The sequence below is a fragment of the Heterocephalus glaber genome, unplaced genomic scaffold, assembly GCF_053883595.1.
Source record: "Heterocephalus glaber isolate CG9 unplaced genomic scaffold, H.glaber_assembly_v1.0 deba00001452, whole genome shotgun sequence".
Lineage (NCBI taxonomy): Eukaryota > Metazoa > Chordata > Mammalia > Rodentia > Bathyergidae > Heterocephalus > Heterocephalus glaber.
The window spans coordinates 16,166,193-16,179,303 of record NW_028258302.1 but is presented as its reverse complement, the minus strand read 5'-3'; the positions used below and the strand labels follow the sequence as shown (position 1 = coordinate 16,179,303).

General features: G+C 50.3%; 1 protein-coding gene across 2 annotated transcripts; it reads right to left on the bottom strand.

Annotated features, from left to right (window-relative positions):
* Window positions 1-65: 65 nt before the first annotated feature.
* Slc30a2 (solute carrier family 30 member 2) lies at window positions 66-8,112 on the bottom strand. Of its 2 annotated transcripts, none has more exons than XM_087215534.1 (8): window positions 7,975-8,112; window positions 6,624-6,817; window positions 5,582-5,728; window positions 4,722-4,875; window positions 3,988-4,165; window positions 3,178-3,283; window positions 1,954-2,088; window positions 66-1,322 (listed from the first exon to the last, which is right to left on the bottom strand). In XM_087215534.1, exons 2-8 carry the CDS (start codon window positions 6,640-6,642, stop codon window positions 1,177-1,179), a joined length of 885 nt encoding a protein of 294 aa, XP_087071660.1. In that variant the 5' UTR covers window positions 6,643-6,817; window positions 7,975-8,112; the 3' UTR covers window positions 66-1,176. The 2 variants fall into 2 exon arrangements, with proteins under 2 accessions (XP_087071660.1, XP_004850684.1); XM_004850627.3 differs by lacking the exon at window positions 7,975-8,112 and adding an exon at window positions 7,478-7,666.
* Between the last annotated feature and the right edge of the window lie 4,999 nt (window positions 8,113-13,111).

Here is a 13,111-nt window from a genome sequence, read left to right as displayed (position 1 = left end):
TTAAGCCACAGAGATCTCCTCTTTCCAGGATGACAATGAAAGGAACCACTCTCCAGCAAACACCAGGTGCTTGGCCAAGTGACCAGGTCTTTGGTTCTGTCCTCACAACAGCCCTGTGAGGTAGGTGGCCCATTCTTGGTCTTCAGATAAGAATGGGGAGGCCAACTGTCCTAAGGACACTTGCTCATAACAGCAGAATGGACATTAGGTGAGACAGACATTAGGCACAAGGCTCTCTGATAACTGGGTATGTTGCCTCCATGAGATGGGCCAGCTCTCCCCTCTTGCTTCTTATAAACACAAACCAGTCCCTAAATCAGCAGTGTTCACCCCAGAAGCCAGGCTCTTCCCTCTTAGTCAGCCCCTGGGCTATGGCCTCTGTGCCCAGATTCTGACTAAGTCAGGCCAGGTAGGCAATCAAGCCAGGTCAATCATGTCTGATTCCAGGCCCTGCAATCCCCTGGACATTATCAGGGTGAGAGATGTGGCCCCGGGGCTGTGAAGTTGTTTGGGCTGAACCCCAGCTGCAACCTTTCCCCCCAAACTGTGTCAAAGGTATCTGTATGTTGCCCCAGCTTCCTGGGCTGTGGTAACAAGGACTGAGGAAACCAGCCAGGTTCTCACCTAGTAAGAAGTCTCCCCCTCCAGGAAATGGAAGCATTTGGCCCGCAGCCAAGGTGACTAAGCCACAGGAAGACCTCAGGTGCCCCGGCTTCACATCTCAGGGCAACTCATGTTGAGTACAGGGACCCTTCAAACCATATTGGCAGAGGGAGGGGCTCCATTCCAGAGCAATCAGGTGGGAAATGCAGGCCAGTGGGGGAACTTTTAGGCCAGTCTCCTCCTTGTCACCCCAGGCTATGCCTCAATGACTCCCACTGTGGATCTCAGGGTGACACCAGCTAGGGACCAGACCCAAACACACCCCTATGGGGAGCTGACCCCAAGGTGGAGAAGAGGAGTCACGCTGGCTTGACATCTGCCCAGTCTTCACCCCAGAGCTGGCTGTGGGCAGATGGGGGAGGCCAGGAAGAACCCCACTCCTGTAAGGGATAAAGCTCCACACTGAACCTGGAGCAAAGAGCGGTGGAGGGTATGCAGAGTCCTGGCTGCAGGACCCTTGGTCTGGCCACCTGCAGGTCCTGGTCGTGCCTCAGTTGGTGGCTGGCCAGGCTGCTAGTCTGAGGGGTCTTGGCATGCCTGACAGTCCTTCATGTCCTCGGAGTAGTTCTCAATCTGGATGGTCATAGTGTGGAAGTGGAACTTGCCCTGGAGGTGGGTGCTGGCCACCTTCAGCACAGCCTGGGCATCTGCATTCCGAGCTGAGGCAAGAGACACAGGGGTGGGGGGACCAAAGGCCTGTTTACTCAAGCTTGGGGCCGAAGTCTCCTGCCTACCCCCAGCAGAACTGGGTACAGGACCACAAACATGAAGAAGCCCCAGAAGCTGGATGATCGCCTGCTCCTGTAATCCCAGCATTTGAGAAGCTGAGGCAGAAGGAACTCAAGTGTGAGTCCTGCCTAAGCAACTTAGTGAGACCTTGTCTCATAATAAAAAAGGGATGAGGATGTAGCTCCGCGGTAGAACAACCCTGGATTTGACCCTCAGTACCACAAAAGAAAATGAAGAAGAAGCCATCAGACTCTTCTCTTGCATCAGGCAAACCCTCAGACCCCATACCTGGCCCAGGCCTAAAAGAGCAGGAAAAGCACCAGCCTTGAGAGAATCTGCTTCTTCTCCACTTGTTTGCTGCAAGAGCCCAGACAAGGGACTTGACTGCTACCACCCCCAGCCTCAGTTTCTTCTTGGGTAAATAAGATCGTGAGGAGCAAATGAAGCAATATGTTCCAAGTGCAGGCTGAGTGCAGGGACTCACCAAGACCCATGGGTGTGGCCTCAGGCCTGTGCTGTGGCCTCACTCCCTCACCCCGACCAAGTGTCCCAATCACTCACCAATGGCAATGTGGACAGACAGCACGGGCTGGGCCACGGTCAGAGCCCAGATGTGCAGGCTGTGCAAGGCTTCCACCCCCTCCACTGACAGCAGCAGATCCCGCACTGCAGTGAAGTCCACGCCCTTGGGAGTCCCTGAAGACAGCAGGGACAGGGGCTAGAGGGTGCTGCTGCCCTCCCACCCTTCTCCTCTGGGAAATCTGATGTTGCCCCACTTCCCCAACTCCCCATGCATCCTGGCATGTTCTCTTCACAGTTAACACCATCTGAAAGCATCTTGTTAGACTGTGTATGTGTCTCCTCCTCTAGGACAGAATCTCCATGAAAGCAGGGCTCTTGTCTTATTCACCACTGTATCCACAGTGCCTAGAACAGTGTGTGCCTCTAAGGTACCCAATAAGTGTTTATTTTTAATGGAAGGAAGAAAGAAGGAACAGAACCTGAGAGTTCCAGCACCCGCCTGAGGCATCATCATCGATTTTATCTAAGTCAGTCATCTTGTTGGAAAAAAGCCCTGACCCACAGCCAAATGCTCCCGCCAACCCTAGACCAACAGCACCAACTTCACTCCAAACTGACCCTGACCATGTAGAGACCCATGACCTCAGCCTAAGCCCCAAACCCTAAAGCATAAGAAAGCCTGAGTGAAGGAGAGTGGTAGTCAGGGCAGACCATTCTCCACCAGCCCGAAGCCCCTCCTCCTGAGCCAGGGTACGGTTTGGACCCTGAGAGGCTGCAGGAAAGGCCTGAGCAGGGGTGGACTCAGACTGACTGCCCTTTTCTGAGCCTCAGCCATTCCCCATGCCATGGGAAACACAATCTCATCTGCTTTTCTTGAGAAGGCAGCAGAGGCTGGGGCTGGACATGTGGTCAGGCTGGAGCTCCAGGTGCTACAGATGCCACCCAGAGGCCACCTGATTAGGCAGGCAAGACACACCCCTGGCAGAGGAGGAGCCACCCTTGGGGCTAGAGGGTAGGGCAGTGACAGGCCAAGGACTTTTCCAGGAAGTGACACACCTGAGGGCTCAGCACCAGGCCAAGGTCAGCTGGGGGCCCCAGGAGGTTTCCAGCTCAGGCTGGCTCCAGGACCTGGCTCCCCACCAATGTGCTTGGATTTGCACACACACAAACACACACACACACACACACACACAATTTGAGGCAGATTATGGTTTGAGATCCAAGAACCAAAATGAAGCCCACAAAGCCCACAGCCCAGATTACCTTCCATCAGCACCAGGATCACATCTCTGAGGATGGTCAAGGTTGTCCCCAGGACCAGGATGGAGAAGATGAAGGTGCAGATGGGGTCCACATACTTATACTCCGGCTACAGGAAAAGGGCAAGGCAGACCTGGGCTTCACCAGCCAACACCTCAGCTCCCTCTCCGCCCCAGCACTATCGGGACACAGGGCTCTCTCTACAGGGTGGCCATAAGCCCCACCCTAACCTGCCTCCTAGTTTCTACTCTTTATTCCACTTCTGGAAGAACAGACAGGTCATATCACAGTTCAGGATGTGGCCCAGGCCCTCACTGTCTTTCCTTGCTTGAGGGGCTGAGACATGAGCAGAGCTAAAAGGAACCTTACACAGCATTTGACCTGACATTCCCATTTTATAGATGAGGAATTTGAGGCTCAATGTGAGCAGGCAACTCACTCTCATCATACAGGCTTCAAACCCAATGCCTGACTCTCCACAACAGCTCACTGACTCTATGTAATGGGCAGTGTCCAGGATCCAGCAATACATAATCCTGGGTTTGAATCTGGCTTGCCAGTTGTGTGACACTGTGCAAGTCCTCAAGCCTTTCTGGGCTGCATAAAACACTGCTACCTACTTTTTGGGGGCAGTTGTGAAGAACAGAAGTGCTGGTACTTGGTAGGTATTCAATAAATATTCCTTCCCTCTCCTCAACCTTTTGCCCAGAGCTGGGAGGGAGCTGGAATCTGGGAGGTGCCCAAAGCACAGAGGAGCCCCAGTTGATCTGCACTCCCCTGCCCCATCCTCCTCCCTCTGTCCCCTGCTCTGACCTTGAAGTATAAAATATAGGCTGCCACCAGGACACCCAAGCTCTGCAACAAGTCCCCAATCACATGGATGAAAGCAGCTCTGACGCTGGGGTTCTCCTGCTGCTGGCTGGTGTCCTCATGGCTGTGCCCACTGCCATGGCTGTGCCCGTGGCCAGACTGGTAAAGGATCAACCCCATTCTATAGAAGTGGAGACAGGGCCCAGGCGGTTACTGAGTAGCAGTAGAGGCTTCAAATCAGCAAGACAGAAGCCACTCATAGGGCTGACCAACAATCTCAGGCAGGAGGGCAGTGTGAAAGTCATCTAGTTCACCCTGTCATGTCACAGATGTGGGAACTGAGCCCACTACACAAGCGAGACAAAGGCCCAAATGAAACACCCATGCTCAACACATCACTGCCCCCACCAAGACCAGTTTCAGCCACATCAGCTTGAAAAAGGATATGGATTAGGCCTCCCGGGACGTCTACTCATCCCTCCCCACTGCAGGTACGAGGGCTTTAAGGTTATTTGAACATGTTTGGGGAAGTGGGTAGAGTTGATGTGAGCCCTGATTATAGCCCTCAATGTACTTGGCCTGAGCTTGAGGCAGGACTCAGGTATCCCAGGTGCCAGAGCTCAGAGCATTAGGGACATTTTGTCCCTGTCCTGTGCTGGACTGTGGCACGGCCTTCCAATGACAGCAAAGTGAGCCTGGGGAGGGGGGCATGCCGAGGGAACCGAGGCCACACTTACATGATGTTCACAGCCACAGCAGAGCCCGATGTGATAAGCATGGTGCCCCCTTTGATCTCATAGTCCCCAGAGACCAGTCGCTCCACAGCCAGGTACACCAGCACCCCGGTCACAACCCAGATGGTCAGCACAGAGAGCAGGGCTCCCAGGATCTCTGGGGAAGAACCAAGCCCCAGCACCAGAGTGAGCTGGGACCCTACAGCTGGGGGCCTCCCCACTTCATGGTCTCTCCTCCTCCCTGCAAAATCAGGGCTTGGGTCCCTTTGAGTCCCACTGAAGGTGTGGCTGGCATTGTTACACCTTACCCCAACACTCAGACATCTGAGCATGTCGGGGCTGGAAGGAAGTGAAGAAGTCATGCAGGTCAACCTTGTTCGTTTTACATGGAAAAAAACTGACTTATAATATATACCTTTTGATCAGCTGGCAAGTAGGCATCTGAGGAAAGGAGGCCGGGCCATCTCCCAGTAGAGGAAAATGAATGCAGCTCCAAAGTGAACTGATGGAGTTTAAGGCCTGTGTCTTCCAGCAGCCTTTGCTGACCTCTCCCTCCCCCCAGAGCTGATTCACGGGGTTACGTACAGTGCTAATGCCATTGTCATTTGTGCTTGAAGTTCTTGAGCCACTGCATTCTTAGGAAAGTGAACTTTGCTTATCTGCACAATCAGAGCTCCTGGATGACTGGGACCAGGGCTGCCCCATAGACTGAGTTCCCAGAGGACCAAGGCCTTGGCTAACATCCTCTTCCCCACCCTGGGCACCCTCCTGGCCTCACTCAAGGATCCACTCTAAGATCCATCCTCTTTTCTGATCCACCCTCTCTCTTTCAAGCCCATCTTTAGCCCAACAGGTGTCCTCACCAGCTCGCTGCCAGCCAAAGTTCATGGTCTTGGTGGCCGGTCGGGAGGACATCCAGAGGGAGAAGAGGCTGATGATCATGCTGGCAAAGTCAGCAAGCAGATGGGCTGCATCGGTCATGATGGCCAGGCTGTGCGCCAGGTACCCACCTGCAGGGACAGGGCCAGGGCCAGGAGAGTGAGGGTCCTTGTCAAGTCCCTGAGAGCCAACTCCCCAGACTATGTGCAGCAGGGAGCCCACAGGCTCTGCAAAAAGACACACTGGGTTCAAGATCTCTCAGTCTATCAGCTGTACAACCATAAGTAAATGGCTTACCTTCTTTGAGCCTCAACTTCCACTCTCTATGAAATGAGTTAACAAAATCTACTTAGAGGGTAAATGTGAAAATCAAATTCAAACACAGGCTGGAAAACATAACAGGTACTCAGTAAATGTACTTTCCTTCTAGAAATTTGGGACTTCCCTTACCTACTGGCTCTGTGTGATGTTTGGCAGGTTACTTAACTTTAATATGTCTCAGGAGCGGGAGATTTAGCTCAGTGGCACCGTGCCTGTTTTGCAAGCGCAAGGTCCTGAGTTCAATCCCCGGTAGAAAAAACAAACAAACAAATGAAAAACCAAAACCAAAACAGACAAACAAAAAACCCCAAAACTTTAACATGTCTCAGTTTCACCATCTGTAAAATAAGGCAAATAAGCTGGGCACTGTGGTACATGCCTATAATCCCAGCATCCTGAGTGGCTGAGGCAGGAGTACTGAATATTCGAGCCCAGACTGGGCAGCTCAGTGAGACCCTCTCTCAAAATACAAATACTAGGGCTAGGGATGTAGCTCAGTATGAACGCTCTGGGTTGAACCCCCAGTACTAGGGGGGGAAAACAGTTGACAGCATAAGCTGGCTGTGAGAACTGCATGAAATAGCATGTGTATGAAGGGGTTAGTATAATGAGTGTTTAATAAATGGGGCTGTGGGTATTCATATTTCTGGGAACATCCAGGCTTTCCATGTTCCAACTTTATTTAATTAGCACAAAACTTCTTACCAATAACTTCCCCGATCATGAACACCAGGCAGATGGCAGAGGCCACATACAGCTGGCGACGAGCCCGCTCCTTCTTCAGGTCACAGTGACTGCTTGGATCCTTCTGGGCATGGCAGTAATGGTTGCTCTGGGCAGCCAGCTCAACAGCCTGGAAGTCCAGGCCAGGCTGGGGCCACAGAGATCCTAAATATGACCTGCCCAGGGAGGAAGAGAGAGGGAACTCAGCTGGGAGACAGGGGCAGAGCGCCGACTCCAGTCCCGTCTCTCGGTGGGGCCTTGGTGTTGCTATGTATCCAGTGGAAAGAAGAGCTAAGAGTACTCCAAGCTCAGGGGCTGGTGGAGTGACCAGAAGGTGGGAAGCCCGTGTTCCGAGGGGACCGATGCTGGAGAAATGGGAGTCCTGGGGCCTTGGATTTGGGCTGTTCTTTCTTCCCTCATCTCTTCCAAGAATTAGAGGTGGACAGACCTTGGGCACTGGCCAAGAGGCATGCTGTCCAGTGGAGCGTGGAGAAAAAACAGAGCTCTGGCTCAGTGTGAAGAGCAGAGGACCCCTACGGCTCACTTGGGGCACGTGGCCTCCCCTGGGCAGCCCGGGGGCAAAGGTTGGAGTGTGGGCGGGGCTCCAGACGTAGTCCCGACCCCGCTCCCTCAGACTGGGGTCAGGACCCTTGTTCCACAGCAGAAAGGCAGAAATAGTATCCGGAGCATGGGACCGCGACCAATTTCCCCTTCCCCCTGCCTCACCCAGCCCCTCTGGCGTGGTCCCAGTTCAGGCTGCAGCCAAAACTAACCACAGCCAGATGGGCTGAGTCGGATGCCGCCCCAGTGCTCGCCTTACCCGGCTCTCGCCTTACCCGGCTCCACGCCTGGGGTCCAACAGGTGCTGCTTCTCTGTGGCCTCCATGCCGCCCTGCGCGCCCCCGCCTCGCTGAAAACGCCCTAGACCCGCAACCACCAGCCTCTCCCGCTCCGCGCCCCGGAGCCCCGCGCCTCCGCGCTCCACGTTTGCGCCCCGGCCTCTGCGCCCCGCACCAGCCTGCTTTATCCCGGCCCTCGCCACCCCGTGTGAAGCTGCCTGCCCGCGTCGTGTGCAAAAGCCCGCGGGGAGGGAGGAGGGTGGCCGGCTGCAAAGGGCATCGCGGTGCTGCCCCCCGCCGCTCACTGGTTCCCTGAGAGGGGTCCCGAAGAGCCCAGCTGCCTGCAAGGAAATCCTAACAGCCCTTGTGCAGCGCGGCCGTGGGGTGCTAAGTTGGCACAGAGTCACTGCTGGGCCCACTCTGTCCCGCGAGGGTAGGCCGTGCCCCACTGAAAAGTTGCAGAACCTTGATTTCTAGAAATCCACTTTGGTTACCCTGAAGGCAGGAGTGTGGTTCCTTGCCTCGGAATAGCGACTCCTACGGCCAGGGCCGGGCATCCCCCCTCAGACCGGAGGCTGCTCTGGGCTGAATCGTTTGCCCCCTCTCAGCTGGGCGACTTCTGAACCGGCTGGAGCTTTTCCCTCCGGTTGGGGGTGGAGTATGTCTCCCCTCAGCTGGGGCGGTGCTCTCCTTGCCACTGAAGCAGCGCCTGTTCCTCCTGTCCTGTGTGCTCTTAGCTAGAATCTGCAGTGGCCAACTTTTTTTTTTTAATTGGTGATTGAACCCAGAGCCTTTCCACTAAGCTAGATCCCCAGCCTCTTTTTATTTTTTATTCTGAGACAGAATAAAAGTTACTAAATTGCCCGGGTTAGGGTCCAACCTGTGACCCTCTGGCCTCAGTTTCATGGAGTGCTGGGATTAGAGGTATATGCCACCTTGCCTGCCTGGAGTGGCCAACTTTATCTCCACCCCATAAGGAACAGTGTTGTGCTTCATTAAGAATCACCGTCTGTTGGGCTGGGGATTTAGCTCAGTGGTTCCGGCACCTGCCTTGCAAGCGCAAGGTTCCAAGTTCGATCCCCAGTACCAAAAAAAAAGAATCACTGTCCAGAGCTGACACCACCGTCGCCATACTTTATCCCATCCCTCGAAGCAGCTCAAGGGGTCCCAGAAAGCTGGACAGGCAAACATCTGGGAGATGCAGACCGATGGTGTCATGTGTGATGGTAAGGATGGAAGCTGGCCTGTGCCTAAATGCCAGCTTGGTCCCCCACCTACCGGAAGGAGTGTCCCACAGCCCAGTCTCTGGGGTTTGGGACCTGTGGCCTCCATACCAGCCTCTAACAGGTGCCATCTGTGTAGAAAGAACTCGTGTGTGTGTGCGTGTGTGTGTTTTAAGCAAAACATTTATTGGTACATTTAGATATACACAATGATAACGTTCATCATAGGGAATTTGTACCTGTACGTGATATATCTTGCTTCTTCAGAAAGAACTTCGGCTAGTGACCTTCCCTGGGCCGTCACTCCATGAGCCCCAGTGCCCTTGGTCACCAGGACCAGAGCTTGGAAGGTATGGCCCATCACAGAAACAAGTGTCTAGTGCTGGAAGTGTAGCTCAGTGGCCAAGCTATACAGCTATGGGATCATTCCCCAGCACCACAAGAAGAGAGACAGAGAAGAAAAAAAAAGGAAGAAAGAGTGTGGGGTCTGGGCCTCTTGCTCACACCACTGGGGACAAGGAGGAGCTCTTTCAGTCCATCCCCCTATAAGAGTCATCTTGTAAGGGACAGAGTGCAAGGACTGGGTCTGGCTGAGCATCTGTGCCTTGTAGGTACCTGCTCAGAGCCTTTCCACTTCCTTTGGACTCTGAAGGTGGAAAATCTCAGACTTCCTGTTTTTTTTCTTTTTCTTTTGGTGTTGAGTATCAAACTCAAGGCCTTGCACATGCTAAGCATGCACTGTACCACTGAGCTACATCCCCAGCCAAGACTTTCTAGCTTTCTTAGGGTATAGGCTACGGACCAGCAAGCTTGGTATTACCTGGAGAAGGTGCTAAAATGCAGGTTACAGGTCCCTGCATCCAGCCAACTAAATCTGGATCTCTGGACATGGAACCTGCATAGTCCCAAGATTGAGGGGAGGGGTCTGCACAGTAAAGTCTGGGGAGCTCTGGGAACTCTTGCAGGTCATCTCAGACTTGTAGTCATCCTTCTTCTCTGACAGCAGGGGTGAATTGGGTACTTGTTACATTTTAGCTTAGCTCGGAGCATTTGCAGGCCACATAATTAAATGCTTTAAATTAGATTGAAATAAATAGAAGACTATAGGGTAGGTTACTTTAATCAGATGACAGTGAGGCAAGTGTTGTTCCTGGCAGTTTGTGCTGGGCGATCGCAGATGTAAGTTGTAGTTTCTTTTTTTTTGAGACAGCGTCTTGCTATGTTGTTGAGGCTGGCCTTGAACTCTGAGTGATCTTCCTGCCTTACCTCCTGAGTGCTGGGACTACAGGTGTGTGCCACCATACCTGGCGAGGTTGTCATTTCAAACTGCCCTATGTTCAGGTTCCTGTCTTATAACCTATTTGAAGTCAAAAAATGGGTTCTTATAAAGCTCTGTTCCCTTAAATGCAAAGCACATTGTAAATTCTTAATAAATGCAGATTTACAAGTTGGATCCTGCTGCATATATTCATTTTATAAAAACTTTTACAGTAGATTTCCTTTAAATCAATACTATCAACCATATATCACAATTTCATATTCTGATTTTTGTCCACCATTCCTGGCTCATAACTCCTTCCTCAAGGCAAACCATAAAAACTAGAATTTCTCTTCCCTAAGGCAGGTCACGGAAACTCTAACCTTCCCTCACTTTACTCTGTAAGAACTGGCCCTAAAGAAACTCTCTGACCTTGTTTGTCTGATAGCAGGTCACACCCCACCTGACTCCAGAGGGGTCCTGCCCACACCGGGGAGGAAGAAACCCTACAACCCAAGGGCCATGAGGAATCTGCACAGACAGGCCTTGCCGAGTCTCCCCATCCAGTCTGTTTGCATTAGGTCACAGCTCTTGTGTCCAATCACATTGCTACACGGTTGTCCATGCTTTAATCATGCTTTTGCAATGAAGTCTCCATAACAGTTCAGAAGAACAGATAGCCAAACACACGGAGGCTCCAGATATCCTTTGTAATATCTTTTATAATAAACTAATGAATGTAAATTAGCATTTTCCTGTTCAGAGGTGAACTGAATTGGAGGGCATCCAGCTGGCGTTTGCTACAGAATTGCTTGCTCGGTGCGCGCACCTGGCATCAGAAGCCTGATGTGAGAGTGTAACAGGAAAAACTGAGTTTGAGGTTGGTTTTCTCCCCTGTATTCTCAAAATACATTTTAATCAATTTGTAAGAGTTCACCTAACAAAAAGGTTCGTTAATTGAAACTTTGATACACTGAAAACTACCAGGTCTACCTGTACTATATACCTGTTTCCTTCAGAGATGCCCAGGAGGTCCTATCCAGAATGACCTAGAAGCTCCCAAACCTCAAAAGTACTTGAGAAGGGCTGGGATTTAACTCAGTGGCATTGCACCTGCCTCAAAAGCGCAAGGTCATGAGTTTGATCACCACTACCATAAAAAAAAAGGACTTGTGGAATTTTATTAAAATATCATAGATTCTGGGCTTCAGAGAATGTCAAGAAGAATAGGACAAACACATGTGATGCAAGGGGAAGTCCATTGGGGAGGATTAATGGCCATCTTGGTAGAGAAACTTTCCAGACTGAAATTTAAAGAAAGAATTCCTGAAGCAAACCTTGCTGAGATGAGGAAAGCTGGGCTGGTTAGTGTTTGTTGGGCAAATTATCCTAGAGAAGGTAATCACAGAGAGAAAGATATATCCAAAATATATAAAGGGACTCATTTAAAGCTCTGGCTAAATATTGATGTAAATTTGCAAATGGTGACTCTGTGAAGGTGAGAAACATTTATGAGGAAGACCTACACGGACACTACAAACAGCTCACACACTTAAAATCCTGCAGTCTCAAACACAGCTCATTGAACAACCAGGAAATTCGGTGGATATTTTCAAAATGTCATGTTTTAGAATAATGACTAACACAATATTCTAGACATGCACTACCAAAATATAAAAACGAGCTTAAAAATGATTAAGGTTTAAAAAAAAAAGATTAAGGTGACTTTCAAGTAAATTGATAGTCAGCAGAACAAAACCAAATACTATAGGATAAAAGGATCCATACACTTGAACATTCAATAACCACACACTAATAACTAGGCAAAAAAGAAAAAAACTGATGCATAGCCAGGAGAAAAAATAGACAAAACAGAACCAGGGATGATTGAAATCAGTAAAAGCTTTTATAAACTTGAAAAAAAAAAGTCATAGATTCTGCCAAGCGTGGTGGTACATGCCTGTAATCCTAGGTACTAGGGAGGCTGAGGCAGGAGGATTGCAAGTTTGAGGCCAACTCAGGCAACTCAGGGATATCCTGTCTCAAAAACAAACAAACAAACAAACAAACAAAAAAACCTTCACACAGATTCTGACATTCCACAACCAAAGTCTGGCTCAGTAGGCCTGGGGCGGGGGCTGGACATTTGTATTTTAAGATCCTTTGATGTTATTGTAGAATTACTCATTTTTGTGGTATAGAAGTTATGATTTAAAATTGTTTTTAAATTAAAGGTTATGATTTTTTTTAAAAGATCCATTATCTACAGTACAGAAGGATAAAATGATATCTAAGACTTGTCTTCAGATACTCCCAGTGAGGGAAGTGGGTAATGGTGTAAAAGAAACAAGTACTGTCTGACAATAACTAATGAAACTGAGTGATAGGTCCATGGAGGGATGTTATTATATTCTATTTTTCAGAATCTAAAAAATTTCTGGGCCGGGGATTTAGCTCAGTGGTTCCTCCACTTGACTCACAAGTGCAAGGTTCCAAATTCAATCCCAGGTACAAAAAAAAAAAAAAATCCCAGAATTAAAGGCTTAGGGAAAAATAAACCTTCCCTGGTGATTCTGATGCAGCAGCCTGTGAATTGTATTCAAGATTCTTTGGAAGAACTCCCTCAATGCCAGTTTTCCTCTCTTACAACATGATCTTAAAGGGAGATTATTAATCAAGTACCTTTCCAATGGGCTGGGTATGTGGCTCCAGGGTAGAGCACTTGCCTAGTATTCCTTAGGCCTGGGGCTCAATTCCCAACAGCAAAAAATGAAACAAAACAATCCTTGACAGCAGCCTTAGGAAGAGCCCTCTGTGTGGCAGAGGAGGAACCCTTCATTGGAGGTTAACAGATATCCTCCTGGAACTTAGATAAGCTGACTATGGAGCTCTGACTCCTTGTTTCTGGTAAGTGACAAGAGATATGGGACTGAAATCCCTGCTTCCCATGCACTCGGTAACCTGCAGGAGTATGAGCACAGGTTCTGATACTGATTCCTGTGATATCAGGCGGGTGAGAGCCTCTGTCATTCTGAATTCAAAGAGAAAAACTGTAAAGAAAAGCAGTGTGTGATTGTCAAAAAGAGACAGGGCTGGCCCGGGCATTTAGCTCAGTGGTTCCACCACCTGCCTCGAAGGCGCAGGGTCCCA